Source organism: Microcebus murinus, chromosome 10 (genome assembly GCF_040939455.1).
Source record: "Microcebus murinus isolate Inina chromosome 10, M.murinus_Inina_mat1.0, whole genome shotgun sequence".
In the NCBI taxonomy this organism is placed as follows: Eukaryota; Metazoa; Chordata; class Mammalia; order Primates; family Cheirogaleidae; genus Microcebus; species Microcebus murinus.
Genome location: NC_134113.1, coordinates 72,331,350 through 72,350,407, shown reverse-complemented (window position 1 = coordinate 72,350,407; position 19,058 = coordinate 72,331,350). Strand labels below are relative to the sequence as shown.

The 19,058-nt window shown below is 39.0% G+C and overlaps 1 protein-coding gene across 1 annotated transcript in view; it reads right to left on the bottom strand.

Moving 5' to 3' along the window:
- SYT10 (synaptotagmin 10) overlaps window positions 1-18,004 on the bottom strand; it is a 56,731-nt gene extending 38,727 nt beyond the window's left edge. The window contains exons 1-2 of the mRNA XM_012782444.3: window positions 17,687-18,004; window positions 5,845-6,202 (exon numbers count right to left, since the gene is read on the bottom strand). Of these exons, the coding sequence (XP_012637898.1) occupies window positions 5,845-6,202; window positions 17,687-17,837 (509 nt within the window). The 5' untranslated portion in view covers window positions 17,838-18,004. The remainder of the gene's footprint in view (window positions 1-5,844; window positions 6,203-17,686) is intronic.
- Between the last annotated feature and the right edge of the window lie 1,054 nt (window positions 18,005-19,058).

Genomic DNA, 19,058 nt, shown 5'->3' with positions numbered 1-19,058 from the left:
ATGACTAACAGAATCAAACTTCCCAAGCATTATTTGTATTCTAAAGAAGAAGGACTCAATTCATTTATAATTGGTGCTTGTCTAGAAAAGATAATATTTAAACATGCCAGAAAACAAACTCTTCAAGTTTCAATCTATTTTGTAAGATTGGTCTCTGGTTTTGGGTCAAAGAATCATTCCCTTTTAGAAAAGTGTATATGCTAAATCCACATCTTCCATAAAGGGGATTATTTAACTGCCTCAAGTTCCTGCAAAGCATGTTTTATGAACTTTTACTTCAAGGAGACAGATCTTCTTAAAACAAATGTTTCCATTTTCCTGGGCAAGCCTTGCTTCTTGATATCCTAGTTAGCTATATATCTTTTAAACTCTCCCTTTGTGTAACATCTTATTTTCCATTCAGTACAGTGTTCTGGAATGGATAATTTTAATTTTTGCTATCTTTTGAGAGTGATTTAATTTTTGAAAAATCTCTTACAGTATAGAAAACTGTGCAATCCCATTTTATGCATTTTTACAAAATTCTTAATTTTCCTTATAACAATGTACATTAGCATTCTTTTGGACAGTGTTTGTGGTCATTTAAAGAATTACTTTGCTAATCACAGCTAATTATAAATATTGTAAATTCATTAGCACATATGAATCAGTGATTGCTTCCCATGCACATTTTCCTGCTCTTGTTTCATGTTCAATTGGGTTTGCCATTATGTTTGCCATTATTTTTGGTAGAATTTAGAATTCGTTCTAACAGTGGCAAACCTATATAAGTTCTCATCCTCCACAAATTATTTTCCCACTGACTATTCACCTCATCTTTAAACTATTAATGAATGCACAGAAAACTGGTTCTCCTATGTATCCCTATGAGTATGCCATCTTTACCTCCTTCTAATATGAACAGCATTATCTCACCACCTGATGATATTGTTAAAAGAGCAAAATTAAGTGGAGAGTTGATCAATCAATCAAAAGGATTCAAGTGAAGCTATGCACCTACCCTGTGCTCAAGGTAGGAAGGCATAAAAGTAGGTTACATGCCCTTGTTCTCTGAGAACTTAGCATCTATTAATAGTTCGGTAAACAACTAGAGCTCTATATTGACACTAAATAATTGTTAGATTGTAACTATAGCTTTAAATAATAAAGAATATTAGTTTATAATTTGGGCAGAGAAAGCAGACTCTCAGATGAATTTTCATTAAAGATCTTATAGTAGGTAAAAAAAAAAGATCATCATTCTAGACAAGGGAAGTAGCATGAACAAAAACACAGAGGCAAAGAGAGCCAAGGTCTTCAGGAGGATGATAAAAAGATCAAGCATCCTTCTAATAGGCAGCCATGGAAGTTCTATTTGGATAGACAAGAAGAGGTCTTTGAATTCATTTATTGATTTTTTTTTTTCAACAAGTGTACCCTGAGTTCCTAAATAAAGTGCTTTGTCTGGGCAACAAAAAGCAATACAGAGGTGAATACGGCAGATTTTCTGCCTAAGAAAGCAGCACAGAGGTATGTGGGGGTGTTGAGGGGTGTATGGAACCAAAATGCTATACTGGTAGGTTGGTTAAATCAGACTTTATGCCAACCTTGAATGTCAGACTTTTAAAAGGTTTATACTAGACATGAAATGACTGAAGTGCCATTTATTTATTTTTTTATTTTTTTACAAGAAATCTTCAATTTTTCCTTTACAACTTCTCTTAGGTTTCTGTCTTTTTTGTTGTTGGCTATTTCCTGATTTTTATTATGCCTGAGCTCCTATATTAGGTTCAAAATAGATGCTTCCCCCCATAATCTGCCCTATAAACTGTTGTCAAATTAATTGTCCTGAAACATAACTCTTATCCATAGGACTCTTCTGCTGCAAAGATTTTTTTGACATGAGAGACATAGAACATCTTGGTCATGATTTCAAGGTCTCCCTGTACTTTAATTCCAGCTGATTTTATCTTCCATTATTCCTTCACTCATCTCCATTTTCTGATCAAGGTAGCTTACCTGCTGTCTGCTTAGTGTTTTATGACTTTTCACATAAAATGTTTCTATCTGGGATGCACATCCTCTTCTGATGGCCATGTATGTGAATTTCTGGTTTCCTTTAGCCTCAGCTTGATGGCCCTTCTCCACACCTTAGGCAGAAATAATTTCTCGTGCTCTGAATTCTACATTCTCCACTACACAGTTGGCACTTATAATTCCTTATTTTGAAGCTGGTATTACATGTCTTACCTCCATATTATATTGCACATTTCTTTACAGGTCCTTTTCAGCATGGAGAGAGTGAGAAGCATACACTGACTGCCCAGGATAAATACATATTGAATAAGATCATCTGATGAATAAACAATCATGATGGATGCTGGAAGAATATTAGTAATAGAGAAATAAATACACAAATGCCAGCTGGGTCATTTGTTTGCCTGGCAGGCTGACAGGGCAAAATGTCCAGGTATTTGAAAAAGGAGTTGAGAACTTGGGAAATGTGGCAGTTTCCAGCAATGCTGCTAACTTTTAGACTCATCAGGATATTTTTCAATTTCCAGAGAAATAAAACTTGAAAGGGTATGATTTTGTTTACCATCTACTGTTGAAGCCAAGTGAAAGGGAGACCCAACAGCAGGCGGGAGCTGGGACCTCCTAATAAGGTGAGAACCAAGTATTAAATTCATTTTGTGCATGTGTATGTGTGTGCATGCGTGTACAGGTAGGTTTGAGTTTGCTACATCTTAGTGCAAAGTTGGCATTAAGCAGAATAATTGCTTTATAATAATGTACCCTTAATCTCTGTGTCCAAGTGGACTGCAGCACTTAATGAACTCAGCACTTTCTTCTTCCTCTCTCTATAAAGGTGATTTCTATCATGATGAAGTAATTAATGTAAATAAGGGTTTTTGAGAACTAGAAATGAAATCAAGTTTTCTGCAAAGAATTCATCCCTAGGCCAAAGAGGTTAAAATCATGACTCTAGTCATTCTTTTTTTTTTTTTTTTTTTTTTTTTGAGACAGAGTCTTGCTTTGTTGCCTAGGCTAGAGTGAGTGCCATGGCGTCAGCCTAGCTCACAGCAACCTCAAACTCCTGGGCTCAAGCGATCCTTCTGTCTCAGCCTCCCAAGTAGCTGGGACTACAGGCATGCGCCACCATGCCCGGCTAATTTTTTTATATATATTAGTTGGCCTATTAGTTTCTTTCTATTTATAGTAGAGACGGGGTCTCGCTCTTGCTCAGGCTGGTTTCGAACTCCCGACCTCGAGCAATCCACCCGCCTCAGCCTCCCAGAGAGCTAGGATTACAGGCGTGAGCCACCGCGCCCGGCTAGTCATTCTTGATAACCACAAACAATTCCAGATTCTAACTGAGCAGAAGGAGCAGGAAGATGCTCTTATTCTGTAACCTCCAAACTACCTGTCCTTAACACATTTTGTAACCAACACCTTTAAATGCAGAAAAACTATATCCCCTTGGCTTTAATGCTTAAAATGTGTTCCACCAATCTAGATAAATTTGAATTCTGACTCTTCCCAGCTGCATGACTTCAGAAAAACGTTTAAATCTCTCTGGGCTTCAGTTAACTTCCAAGTAATGGGGATAATTAATAACACTTCATGCATGTTGCTGAAGGGTTAGCGGGAAGGGTGCCTCGACATAGGGACCAAATTGCTGTGGCTCAAAAATCATTTCTCCTTCATTCCTCAATCACCCACATAAACAAGGAAATTCAAAGAGGCAGGTGAAATGATATTAAAGTTATAGCAAAATGATGAATTTGTATTGTAGTTTTCTCTTAGAAAATATCAAATATATCTAATTCATATATGTAATATATCTAATTTTTGTGTTTTTTAAGATTGAGGAAAAAAAGTTTTTTTTTTATTTATTCAATTTCCCATAATTACTGAGAAATCCGTGGCTAGTAAAGCCAAGTGTCCACATATGTGTTTTCATTCTTTTACCTTCCCCTAGCTAGGGATAATCAGATACATGGTTTCTTTATATTCAGCAGATAATGTTTTGGAGATAGTATTGTGTTTTTCTGAGGTTTCCAAAAAATATAAATTACCTCTATTTGTCTTCATTAATTGAATGTCCTGATAAGTAGTTTGTACTTACCGACTAAAAGAACTGAATAATTCTGAATGCTAACCTGATATATAGTCATAGCTATTGTTAGTATTTTAAAAACATTTTGCAGATTAATTGAAATTTTTTCACCCTGAAATTTCTGAGTGTCCTAAGGCTTTGGGGATATTAAAAGCATATTTGGCCAGAGTGTTCAGGGATGGTAGTAGTGATACTTAAGTAGCCACATGAGATAATTCCCCATAAAGCAGTTATCTCTACAGATGTACTGGAACCAATGTTTTGGGAAAAAGCAAGTTGCTTCCAAAGGCATTTTCTTTTACCATTTCTAAAACATATAAAAAAATATAAAAAAAGTAGTACAGTGGATAGTTAAGTTTAATCATTAAATATCCATAAAAAATAACAAATTATAATGAACTTTTTTTTTAGTTACATGACATAAAATTCATGGATAATAAGAATTTTAAAATGATATTAAATGCTGCTGCTCAGAAAACTTGTCAAAATAAAAACTAGATATTAAGCACTCCTTGGTTATAAAATTTAAGTAGCACAGAAAAGTGCAACATGGAAAAGGCACCTCATCCATCCTCCTCATCCCAAGGTTGCTTATCTCAAAGGTAACAATTATTCTTACTTATCCTTCCGGAATATATTTCAGAAAGAAGTGGATTTATTTATAGATACAATCCTTTTTCATTTACACAAAAGATTAGTAGCCAGCATGACCCAGTTTTTTCAATTTGGTAGATTTCTAAACTCATGAAAGTATATTATGCCAGAAAGCATGGCAAAGCATGGATGCACCTTAGGTTTAGAAAGGTAGGAAGGTAAGATTAGGAGGTAAATGAGTTAGAAGGAAATAGCAGTTACCTCCCTATAAGAGACCATTGATTTTAGCCTGCACTAGAATAAAACTAGTTGCTACTTCTAGGAACCAGAGAAAACCTGGTACTATTATATCATTTAAGAATTGATGACTATACTTAGCAGGAAAAAAAAATGTCTCTCCACAAGATTTCAGTTAATATTATTTGAATTCACTGTGGCAAATTAGTTTCATTCAAACAAACTTTTGCTGATTTTCCCAGGCTGAGTTACAATGTATTTCCTTAAGGAGATCTTCCTCTCTTGTGTGTACACTCCTTGGTATGCTCATGATATTAGTCTTCTTGTGGAACTTATCATACTTTGTCCAGTATAAGAGTTTGGCCTATATGAGTTCACATAAACAATGAAATTTTCCACCAGTTTCATGTTTATGGTATAGGTGCTAAATAGTTGTAGACTAAACGTCAGTTTCTGTGAGTTGTGACTGTGAAATTCTAGATGATTCCTTGTTTTGTGCCTCCATGATATGCATTTCAAATGGCTTTTTTTCATTATTAATCGAATTAAACTAAATTGAAAGGCTACAGGTAGCAGCTCTCAGCCAATGATATTTAAACAATAGTCTGTAGCTATATGATTTTACTGAGACCACAAATTCTACAAAGCCCCTTTTATGGTACAGTTTCCTGATTGGCTTCTTTGTCCTCAGTTTCCCTCTCTCCACCCCTACTTACTCTGTCCTTCCCTCTCCCTTTTTATTCAATTATCTATTTCTTATGTCTTTCCCATTTCTCCTGTCTCTCTTCTCTCCCTCCCACCTAAGTTTTTCTCTCTTATGAACTCACACAAACACACATGCACACACAAACACGCGCGTGCGCACACACACACACACACACACAAATAGCTTTACATGTTGGATCTTTTCTTACCGTGATGAAGACGTAGGCTCAGTAATTTGTCTTTGCACACGTGCATGTTTAATTAAATGTTCTTTTAAAGCAGTCTGGACTTCTGCTGGGATATCAGGGGAAGTGTGGCTGATTTTTATTGCAGGCTCAACAGCTTTTACTGCTGGCTTTTCATTTTCCTTAACTTCTTTTTTCTCTTCAGTCTCAAAAACTTCAGTAGGAGCACTCGAAATGCTCTGTGGCAGGGTACTAACGTTGGACGTCACAGGTTTGCTTTTCCAGCATGGCCAGCACAACTTCCAGAAGACAAAAAGTGAGACAACTAGCAAGGCCAGGCCACAAAAGCTGACAACGACTGCTAACAGGCTGACCGAAATATCTGGAAAAATTACAATGTAAAGAAATATTAATTAATATTGAACATAAAAGGGCAAAAATGGTGTGATAATTTTACATGATAATTGTTATTAATAGTTTCCTGATGTAGACTTTCAAAGATTCATCTTTAAGTTATCTTTGTAGGGAGGAAAGATTAATAATCATGTCTGGAAATTCACAAAGGAGTTACTTAAAAAGATCTATCCCAGGTAATATTTCCAATCACATATGGGAAAAGGATGACACATGCATTATAATTTCAAAGTACACTACAAGGGGTTCAAGATTTTGCAAATGAAGGCTGACAATCTGTGACTTGCCATGAAGCTATGGAACTAAAGAAATTCTGAAACTGCACATGATAGAACATCCTTTTGTTTGCTTCATCTTTGATCTAAAGATGCAAACTTCTCATTCTCTAAGCAGGGAATAATCTTAATATTTGTGTAAATTGCTTTCTATAGTTTAAATGAGAATAACACATTACCATTACTATTAACAATACTAATAACAATACTACTAGTTACATTTCAAACTTCATAGGTGCTTTCTGATAAATTTGTATGCTCCTACTTTCTTAAGTCCTAAATTAGTTAACGAATGGTGCTATAGTCTGAATATGTGTGTCAATTCAAAATTCATCTTTTGAAATCCTAATCCCCAAAACAATGATATTAAGGGTTAGGGCCTCTGGGGAGGTGATTAGGTCACAAGGGTGGAGTCTTCATGAATAGGATTAGTGCCCTTATGAAACAGGACCAAGGGAGCTCTTTTGCTCTTGGACCATGTAAGGACACAGCAAGAAGGTGCCACCTATGAACCAGGAAGTGAGACCTCACCAGACAGTGAATCTGCCTGTGCCTTGATCTTGGACTTTTCAGTCTCCAGACTGTGAGAAATAAATTTATTGTTTATGCTATTCAGATTATCATACTTTGTTATAGCAACCTGAATGGACTAAGACAAATTGTCTAGGTATCTTTAAAATATTTTTATTTGAAAACAATTACAATATTAATATACATGCCTTGTAGAAAATGATTAAAAGGAATATGGCTTAAAAGTTAATAGGATTGGGTAAACAAACAAATGGCGAAACAACAAATCTCCCATGCAAAAGAATTCCAAACAATTTATGTAGATTACTGCACCCTCAAGGAGGTGGAGAATAATTCCCTACTTCTTAAGTGTGAGCAGCATATGGTGGTTAGTGACTTCCTTCCAAAGAGTACTATATGGGAAGGTGTAACTTTACAATGGAGAAACTTGACAAACACTAACCTTACCCAAGTGATCAAGGTTAATATCAACAGTGATGAACCACGTTGACAGCATGTATCCTTGATATGATGTGATGAAATTGGCATATTACCTTTGTGGTCTTCCTCCCCCAATCCCATAATTCAATCTAATGATTAGAACAATATCAGACAAATACCAAGGGGCATTCTGCAAAATACCTGACCAGTACTCCTCAAAACTGTCAAGGTCATCAGACAAAGGAAACTCTGAGAAAACTGTCACAGCCAAGAGCATCTGAAGAGACACGATAACTAAATGCAATGCGGCATGGGTTTCCAGAAATGAAAAAGGACACCAGGTAAAAACTAAGGAAATATGAATAAAGTATTGACTTTGGTTAATAATTATGCCCAATGTTTGCTACTACAACATAGCTGCAATGAGCATTCTTGTACTTTTCTCCTTGTGCATTTAATTTTGAATGTTCCTCCAAGGTAAATATCTAGAAATAGAATTGCTGGGTAATAGATGGTGTATATATTTGGTTTTACCAGATATTTCCAAAATGAATCCAGGTTGCTGCAACAGAAACATCACATGAGTTTACTGTTTCCCACAATCTCAGAGAAATAGTTGCACTTTAATTTTCACCGATCTGATGGGGAAAGGATACCTTGTTTTAATTTATATTTTCCTAATTGGTAAGATAAAATGGTTCCATTTAAACACCTCAGTTTGTAGCTACTGGAAGTCCATTCAGAAATTGAAATACTTCCAAGTTTTTATAGCTACTTAATTATTAGAATAAAAACTAATTTTGACATGCTGCGATACATAGGCATGTTTTCCTTCATTTTCCAGTGGCTTACTAAGCAACTATTGAATGTTTTCTGTTTATATCCCATTGGTGAAGTGTGACCATATTTTATTTTTTGTAGTTTATTTTTACATTATTCATCATCGCCATAACTTAAGGAAAAGAAAAAGGTATACATTGACGTGCTTCCTGATTATTAGCTATGGTTTAAAAACAGATGAATAAATATAAATTTTGGCTTCATAATCTTCATGTCTTTCCAGCTCCATTTCCATTATATTTTTCTGTATAGTTTAACTCAGTTGACTTTTTCAACAGGGTGTCTCCTATGCAGTTGGAGCCAAAGCCAAGACGTAAGGAAACTGCAGGACAGTGTGGGATGTAGGGAGGAATGCAAGTAGTTTCAGTTTTAACTGAAAATTTTGCCCTTTTTATTCACGGGGGTTAGGCATGAGAGAACCTTCTACACTCTACCCACAGGGTTTTATGAAATCCCTTTATGTCACTATTCCCAAGAGGTGGGCTTTGCCATTCATAATTCTTATCTTAGGATAAAGTCCTGTGGAACTCTGTGAACCTACTTCCATTTCCCCCACTGCTAAAAACTGTCTTCCTATTGACATCTGGTTCTGTCATTTGTAGGACCATACATTTCATCCAGACCAGGACACTTTCAAAAGGAAAATATTTGTTATCAATAAAGCCAGAGTAGCAGAAAAAAAAATTGAGTTGTGTCTTGGCATCCGAGCGTGTGTGGTCACCGTACCTCTTTCCTCTTAGCCATCTGTGGCAAATACAAACTTTGCATGGCATTACACGGCATCTTTGCGATTTGACTCCTGGCTATTGATCCAGCTTCATTTTTCAGCCACTCCTCCCCCCTGCCCCCCCCTTATCCTGACCACACATTTCCCTCTCATGATTTTGTTCAGGCTGCTTCATGCAGCTCCTATGCATTTTCTCCTCCTATTTGGCTGCCTGACAAATTTGTATTCATTCTTCAACAATCAGACCCAATAGTACTTGCTACGGTTTGAATGAGTCCCCCCAAAGTTCGTGTGTTGGAAATTTAATCCCCAAGGCAACAGTGTTGAGAAGTGGGATTTTTAAAGAGATGATTAGGTCATGAGGGCTCTGCCAACATGAATGAATTAATGCCATTATCACAGCAGTAAGTGAGTTAGGGAGGCAGTGGGTTCCTGATGAAAGGATGAGTTTTGCCCCTTTCTCTCTCTCTCTCTTGCCATGTGATGCCTTCCACCATGTTATGATGCAACAAGAGGACCCTCACAAGATGTGGGCCCATGATCTTGGACTTTCCAGCCTCCAGAACTGTGAGGCAATAAATTTCTATGCTTTATAAATTACCCAGTCTCAGGTATTCTGTTATAGCAGCACAAAATTGACTAAAACAGTGCCTCTTTCTGAAGCCCCCTCTGTCTCCTCTATGCCTTGGAGCTTCTAAAGCACACTCACCTCTATAACACTAGTGTTGTAATTATCGATTGGCCTATAATCCTTTATCCCAAACTCTTCGGCAATGATGTGTTTCAAAAATTATTACTATTGTCTTTTTAACATCAGAAAGGGAATAGGGTACACATTATCTGGAATGACATCCAGTAACTGAACACATTACTGTATCTATAATGAAATAAATGAATTTAGTCACACTACGTGGGATCATTGAAGATCATAATAGTGTATGGTCTTAATTAATTAAATAATTAATGCCAATTCTGGTAAGCTCTTGGTGCCAGAGTGCCACAATTAAAAAAAGAATTTCCATTTTTCAGTGGCTTTAGGGTTTTATAATAGTGGATAAGGGATTATGGAATTCATACTTATTTTGCCTCTCCAAATACTGCCATACTACGAATGCACTCACTCCCTGATCCTTCAGAGCAGGAGCAAAATGTATTCATCTTTTTATTTTTAATGCCTAGTATATATCACATGGCCAAAAAATATTTGTGGAGCTACTAAAAACATATTTGGGGACTTATTTGAAAAGGAACTCAAATGTAGGTGGATTTCAAGGTGGTTGGATAACTAAAAGTTGGATATTTGGAGAGAATATGCAGAAACTCTCCTAATAGGAAGATGGTATAACATATTAATAGCTTGTGTTGTGAAACTGTTTAGATCTGGGCTCAAATGTCAACTCTACCACTGTGTGACTTTAAGCGAGTTGTTTAGGTTTTAAGAGCCTCAAGAAAATAAGTGTAGTTGCACTTTTTCATAGGAATGTTGGTGAGGTTTAAATAAGAAAATGTGTGCAAAGTATTTGGCATTGTAATTTGCACAATAAGTACAACAGTTATCATTATCAACTATTTATTTTTCTCTAAACAAGGGTGCCTAGGGGAAAAGAGGCATAGGTATCAAGTATTGACTGAGTATTGGTTGGTGATCCTGAAGGTTAGTAAGAAAGGGAGAAAATCATCTTGTGGTGATATTTGATACTGAAGGAAATGAATTTGTTTATAATAGAAATTAAAATTTCTAAGTGAATTTTAATGTTTCAGAAGGCCAAAAACCCTTCACTTTCTTATCCATTTTGTGTTCAGAACAACTGAAAGATGGACACAGTAGTCAGGAATTTAGCAATTATTAATAAAATACTAGGGAATGTCAGCTAAGATTTCTCAGAAAGTAGACTGGCTAACATATCACCTGGATTAATTGGACTTGCCCACATAGTCACAGGCTTGGCTGGACTACTGTGGACATTCCCCATGGGGGCCTGACCTTGTAAAATTTACAATGTAGAGAGAAGCAGAGAATATTTGTTTCCTGAAGATGTCAAGCATAGGCCTCAAAGTAGGGGGAAATCGACATGTCATTTCTCAGGGATAGGGATGAGTCGAGATTCCATGATTATTCCTATCTTGTAGCTCCTTCCATCCACAGACATAAAGCAAGAGGAAAGGGAATTTCCCTTAACAGGAAAAAGTTAAAAGAATTTATCTTGAAAAATAAAACTAAAATTATACAAACAAGAGTACTGTATTTTATTTATTTTGACATTACTTACTATGGCAATTATAATTAATCATTAATAGTATTAAAAAAACAAAATCCAGTACTTAATGCTTAGGTTTTCAAGACATAACGTTTTCCCAACAAACTTTATTTAACAAAATAAAAGGAATCTGACTATCCAAAGATTGAGGATCTAGGAGAATGTATAAAAGTCATCAAAAAATTTTAAATGCCATGTTTATAATTGTGATTCAACATTTAACCATGACATGAAGGATGCTAAAAGTCTGGACTTAATTCAAAGAAAAAGAAGTAGCCCCAGTCAAAGTGTTGAAATCAACATATACATTTCAGCAACCATATTGTGGCTAGGGAAGAGGTAGAAGTGGAGGCAGGAGGGAGGAGGAAATACAAGTTGGTAGACTGTAACAGCCATCCATGTGAAAGAGTGTAGTGGTTCTGAACCAGGTTTGCTGAAATGGGGAAAAGACAGATTCAGGAGAAAATTGGGAGAACAAAGCTTTGGTGACGGAGTGTAAAGACTCAAAGAGGGCAAGAATGTGACTCACTGGGAGAAAAGTAGGATGATGAAGTAAGGAAGACCATGACTTCAGTTTTGGTTGTATTGACTTTGAAGTACCTGTGGTCATGCAAGTAGAAATTGTAAGTAAGCTATTAGTCATGCATGAATGCAATTTGGTTAAAATTGAAGGACTTCCTTAAATAGTGGGATCTCAGTCCATGAAAGATAAGGTAATAGTTCCTAAGCAGAATCCTACGTATGCCAATATTCAAAGACAGAGAATTTTAAGGAACAAGAAGCCTGCATAGAAGACTGGGAAAGAGTAGAAAGGAGAGGTGTGAAAAATAAAATCAGGTCAATGGATTTTCATAGAAACTAGACAAATATTTTAAGAAAAAAATCAACAGTGTAAAAAGTTAAAATAAGTTCAGTTAAAACAAGGGCTGACAAGTGACCATTCACTTTAACAATTAAGCCTTTGGCAAGTCTGATGAGACGAGAGAGAATGAGAGTGAGACTAGATGCTTTGTTAATCAGATTAATGTGGTTTAGAAAATAAGTGGGAGTGAGGAAGTGGATTCTGTGAGACTAGACAATTCCTTCGGGAAATTGTACTTATGAAAGGAAGAGAGAGGGGGCAATACCTATAGTAAGAGTCGATGAAGGTGTTTTTAGTAGAATGTGCAATACTTCAGCATACTTAAAACAAATGAGAAGGAATCAGTGGACAAGAAGAGACAGAAAGTTAAGCAGAATAATTAATAGTGAAGTACAATAAAAGTGCCAGTGAGTGGGATCTTCATGAAGCAAAGGTGAAAGTACTGAATTGCTGCTTCTGTGGTAAAACAAAAACAAAACAAACAAACAAAAAAACCAAAAAACGATTGTTCTAGATGCCAGTAAATTTATAGGTCTTCAGGTAGGAAGTTGGGAAAATTCTTTATTATAGCTAACATTTTTCTTTCCAAAGGAGGAGTTAGGATCACTGTCAACTGTCAAATATTTGGGGAAGTTTGGGAATAGTTTGGGAATTCAAAGAGAGGTGAAGAAAGTTTGAAATAAGAACTATAGAAAACAGGAGAAAGTTGAATAGAAAAACACAGGGTGCCTGGTCAGAATTTAGAGTTCTTCTGAAATTGGAGACAAATAGAGTGATACTAGTCTACTCGGTTTGAAAACCTCCTAAATATTCAGTTGCTTTGGTGTAAGGATAGAGAGACAGATGAGTTTATGAATGAATAAGGTTTTTTGTTTGTTTATTTATTTATTTATTTTTCCAGGAGAATGTAACAAACCCCAAAGGAGAAACTGATCACAATGATGAAATGATGCATGATGACATATTTATTGGCAGGGGATTCAGAAATAAGTTAAAAAGTTAATGGATTGGGTTTCCAAATGAGAAAGATGAACATATCGGAGCTATTGGTTGGGAATTGGATTATTTCAATTTATAGTTCTGAGATGGCATTGTTCACCATAATGACAAGTGTTTGGGTGTGATCCTAAAAGAAAAGAGTTAAGGTGGATTAGAAAAGATCACTGGAGGACAGGGGTGATGAATATGAATGGTCTGCCTTTTCCACATGGACTCTTAGGTTACCCAGTACAATGGGCAAACTTGATGAGTAGGATGTCTCTAGCTCTAATTTTCAATGTCTCTGGAAAATTAAAAAGAACCCATTATATGACATTCATCTTATTATATCTGGTGATATTAAGAGTTAATGAAATTTACAGAAATTAGATTAGGCTCTCAGATAATTAGGTTTAAAACTGCTCCAACTCTGGTATGATTTTATACATATGTATAAACTTGGTTCTACCACTGTCTATCTGCTTATCTATCTGTGCTGACTGTATATCTCTAACTCATTTTAGCTATAAAGATTTTACTCCTTTCTAATGTCTTACTATCTCAAAATGAAGGGACATAGTTCTGAAAAACGGACAACAGATCGCTTATCAGAAAATAAAGTAACCCCCAAAATGCTAATTCCTCAGAAACTCTTGAGTAAAGCAGAACTCTGAGTAAAGCAGAACACTTTGCTAACAAGATCATAACATTCGCATGATTCTTTCACTGTGGCCCATGAATACCATTAGCTCCCAAGTGTCTATGATCATTCAGAAAACCATAGACTAGCTCTCCTGTTCTCAATTCCAGTCACTACTGCTTTGGTTGATACTCTTATCTGTCTACCTTTGTCATTTTCCTTTTTTAATTTTAAAATTCTAGTTCATCTTTAATTTTTCAAAAGGTACAAAAATAGGATTTCTCATAATTAATCAGAAATTATAATTTAGTTCACGGATATTCCAAGCCTTTTGTTTCTTTGGTTGCGCCCTGTTGTCTGACCACAGTCCTTGCTTCTGTGTATGGCACTATTCTGCAGAGAAACAGGTGGAATAAAACTCAAATCAGCAGCTCTTGTTCAAAGAAAGCAGAGGCAACTGACTAAGATGAAAATCTGGAGTCATCTTTTAAGTTAACATATTTACACGACTCATATAATATTACTATTATAATAATAAAATAGTGATGAATTAAATGCTTATGGCAATATTAAATTAAGTCTATACAATTGTGAGCTTAAGTGAGCGTGAACTTAAGTGGGTTTGATTAGCTATGATGGATGAGGCCTGCCTTTTAAACAACATAAGTTCCTTGAACCTAATAAGAATTTGGGCAGCAATTCAAGACTGACCAGAAATTAACCAAAATCCAGTTCAGAAACTATTAACTATATTTAGTTAACAGTACACCTGAAAAATAACATTTGAGCCCAATATATTGCTTTGTATTTTCCATAAGCATTCTAGTATTAAATTATATCTATGCATTAAAATGAATTTAGTGGGTAACATTATCTATTTTGGGGGAGGAGGAGAATCAGTGGTAAAAATCTGATTTTCTCCAAAATCTCCAAAAATCTGATTTTCTAAAAATTGCACATGATGAACTTTCTAGTATACTATTAATGTGGATGCATATAATGGCTCTAATAAACTATTCCAGAAGAATAAATTAACTAGTGTTGTCAGTTGCAGTCTAAAGTTTTCCCAAATTTTACTAAAATATGAAATTGGTCAACTTGACTGGGAAATCCTCAATGCAGCTTTTGCTACTGCTGTTTTGGTAAAGGAGATGGTGATGTCTGAACCTTATTGGCACTTAAAAAACCAACAGGATGACACCTTACTTGTATATGTGATTTGTAACTCCCTTAATGTAGAATGACTTTCACCAGATTACCTGAATTTCTCTCACTCCGTCTCTGTGTGGAGGAATTAAAAATATACACAATTTTGAAGCTTGTAATTGTCACCGTAATGTTGAATAACCAATGCCATCTGGGCAGTGATGATTAACTTACAAAGTACATAACCACTGTACCATTCAACACCACTGATAGTCCTCCTGCCAATAATGCACTTTTCATTAAACAATGAGTAGAGGGTCAGTGGAAGTACTTTTATTTAGGGACTTATAATAAATGGCACAACTGCAAGAGTTATAAGAAGACCTATTTTAAGGAACAATGTGAAGCTGGGTGCTAATTAATATAATTAAATATTTGGTAAATAATCTTTGGATCCACTTCATAGATATCTATTAATATTGGGAGTTTATCCTATTTGCAGATTAAAGCATTTTACTTCTGTTGCAGAGATTTGCAAATGGAAAATATAAAGTGATCTTGTTCATCCTTATATCTCATATACAACTTAGTTGAATGGCTTCTCTCCTGATATCCATTCAATATATATGTTCACATATTAAATTGAATACCTTAGTTGAATAGTATATATTTTCCTTTATGGGGAGGAAAATATTCTTGCAGTTATTTTAGACTAGATTTTCCCAACTTTTTCTTCCCACAGGAAAATCCTAAAGGAAATTAGCACTACAACTAGTTCTTGTAACACTTAGGATAAGCTCAGAACCCTTTCTACAATTCATGTACTGTGTTTTACTTTAAGCTGATACAGCTGTGCATTTTACAAAGATTTAGAAGCTGGTATCTGGTTTCCAACCCTCACACATTTTTCCTCCCTACCAGCCATCCTGAGACCCAGGAAACCTCTATCTGCTGTGATCACAAAGGGGCTGGAGGTGGAGAGGAATCAGTTTCATTCACAACATCCACTGTGGGATGACCAAAACACGGGGGCTTCAAACCTAAATGCTCTCATTTCCTCCACTGCAGCCCCTTGTCCGAGCGTGTGTGAACTAAAGGCGTCTGGGAAGAGCTCACCCGATATCACCACGGAGGGCTCTAAGGTTATACTATTTTGGTCTCTACCTCATGCTTAGCAACCATACACGTGTCACACATGTACAAGGCGTCCGCCCAGTCTCTTCCACTCATAATCGAGTTTTGTACGGTCCTAGGAATGTAACACCTACTGAACAAATGGAAAAGACTCTGAGTTGTGTATATACATTCACAAAACATCCAAGTTTTCTGCTCCAGGGTCCAAGCGGCAGCAGCATCTCCTCAAGTTTGGCCAAGCGCGGACAGAAGCCCCTCTTGGCTCCTGTTGCTACGGATCAGAGAATTCCCAAAGCCTACAGCTATTGCCATGTAAATAATGCAATGCAAACGCTAAACTAAACCCGTTCCCACCTCATCGCCCCCTCCTCTGCCCTGGACTCGGGGTGGTGGGGTGTAGGGGATTCACTGTGTGTGCCCCGCTTTGCTCCTTCCCAGCGCGCAGGTCTCTCCACTGTCGCGCTCCGCCTGAGCTTGTCTGTTCAGCTTTCACTTGTTGCCCTGGCTACCCTCAACCCTCAAAATCCCTCCACGAGACCAAAATGACGGGGAAAGCAAAGGGAAAGAAATAAAACCCTAAAGAAGGAATGGTAACCTTCCAGCTGAATGCGGAAAATACCCCAAACCAGTGTTAATTTCCCAGCGCAACAAGTGGTCCTCGCAGGGTCCGTCTCTCGGGTGTGAGCAGCGCAGCAGGCTGGACAAACCAACCTTTCTTTGCACGGGTGGTTAAAACCCTTTATCCAGATTGTGACCAAAACGGTGGCTCTGATTCCCTCCTTCCCACCCCCAAGCCTTTTGGAGAAGCTGTGACCTGAGACTTCTTTCCATCTCCGGATGTCTGACGGTGGATGTCCTCTTCCATCCCACCCCACTCCCTTGCAAGTTTCCCGACGGGTAGGGAGGATGCCTGTGAGTTGGGGGCTGTGCAAGGGCTTATGTACGCAGTGGATTTTTAACCTTTTCCCTCTCTTCTACTTCCTTCACAAGTGCGCCCTGAGCCTTAAGCATTGCTTCAAAAATGTAATCAATAATCCCTGCTGTCTTGCTAACGTTTTCATGACATCCGAGAAAATCACATGTATTAAAGGGTTTTGGAAACTGTCAAGTGCTCGACAGGTTGCAGCCGCGGGTTACCCTTGCTGGGATACTTTCTGCTTTCGAGGCCGTGGCAGCCCCATCTACAAGGGGTTTCTTTGCGTCCAGGCACAGGTTCTCCCGCTTGGCCCCTTCGCCAAGCCCGCGACCCGCGACCCGCGGGACCAGAGCGGGCAGCCCGAGTCCCGCAGGCGAGCCGCCCCCGTGAGCGGCTGCGCCGCCCGGGGAGGGAGACGCGAGGCGTGGGAGAGCGCGGGGACACGGGGCGAGCCGCGGAGCGGGAGACGGCGGCGGCGGGCAGCAAGCACACCAGGAAGTGGGAGAAGCGGGGCAGGTGGACAGGAGGAAACCAAACCCCCCAAAACGCCCCACGCTCGAAGTGGCCCGGAGCCGAACGAGAGGAGGAGCGAGGTAGGAAGGTGCGGAGCCCCCAGGATGGCGCGGGCGCGGCGCGGCGCGGGAAGCGCAGGACCGGGGAGCTCGGAGATGCCGCGCGGGGTCCCGGTGGAGCGCGCGGACGCGAGCGGAGCCCTCCCGCGTTACCTGTGCTGCCTCCGCCCTGGCTGCCCCCTTTCGGGGGGAAGATGCCCGAGCACTTCTCCCACTCCACCTGGCCCGCGAAGCACAGCTCGGTGACGATGTGCAGCGCCTTCTGGCACAGGCTGTTCACTCCGTCCTCCTTGTGGAAACTCATCGTTGGGCTTTTCTTCTCTTCTCCTCTTGTTGCCCAATTAGCCGTCCTTTCCCCTTCCCGTCACTTCTAGGCTGTCCCCTCTTGCGCCCTAAGCCATAACCCGCCCCCGGTGACTGGGGCGGGAGATCGCGCTGCCGAGGGCGCACAACTCTTAGGAGCCCCGCGTTGGCCCCATGGCGGGGGCGCAGCGCGCAGGGGCAGGAGCAGCGGCACCGGCGGGAGCCCGCGCGCGGCGGCGGCGGCGGCGGCGAGGTCTGTGCCAACTCTCCCGCCGCGCGCGCGAGCCGAGGCGAGCAGGAGCGAGAGACCCGGCATGGAGTACGGAGGGGAGGGGCGGGGGGAGACGTAAAAAAGCCAAAGCCCTCGAGTCACACGAACGCCCCCCTCCTCTCCCCGGCGCGTTTGTGTTTGTGGCGGGCGCTTGGTGGCGGCGCGTCCAATCGCAGCGCGGCGCGGCCCGGGGGTGGCAGGCGGCGGCGGAGCGCGCAGCCCCAGTCCCCAGACGGCCGCGGAGGGGACCCGCGGGACAGCGGCGGCGCTCAACGTTGCGGAGAGGGGGACAGAGGAGCCCCCTCCGTTCCCCCAGCCTCAGACCCTCTCACCCCGTTCCCCTTTGTCTCTCCAACTTTTCTGCAGATATAGTCTCCTTCCTGTGCTCTATCCGGCTCTTATTCTTCTGGAAACATCATTCCAACCAAAGAAAAACTGAAAAAGTTAAGTTAAAAAAAAAAAGAATACGTGAACAATAATCAAATCAGACGTCTATAGAAAGAAGAAAGATGTCCCTGTAAAGCATTTTAAAAATGATTTCTAGCCATGATGCCTTTAGGGACGTAGAAGATTTTACCCGAGATGACTTCATTGCTAGTAGTAAAATTCACCAGAAGGTACATTTCCTGTTGACCCAATTAAATGTTTTCTTCATGCATACATATGAATAAGCAAATTTAAATGTATTGCCTTTGTTTTTTTTTCTTAATGCTCTTAGGTCGCACAACGAAATACGTGATTTGTATTAATATTCAGTTAGGATTCTGTTGATTAATCAGTAATTGACAATCGAGAATGCACAACTTGACTCCTTTTATCTCATTTGCTAGCGACTGAAATACTTAAAGTACCTTATCTTATGAGTATTAAAGGGGAGCAGTATTAAGTTCAAATCTGTCACACACCTTGAGGAAGTTGCTTCAGGTCTTCTAAGAAAAGCGGCTTGGACTC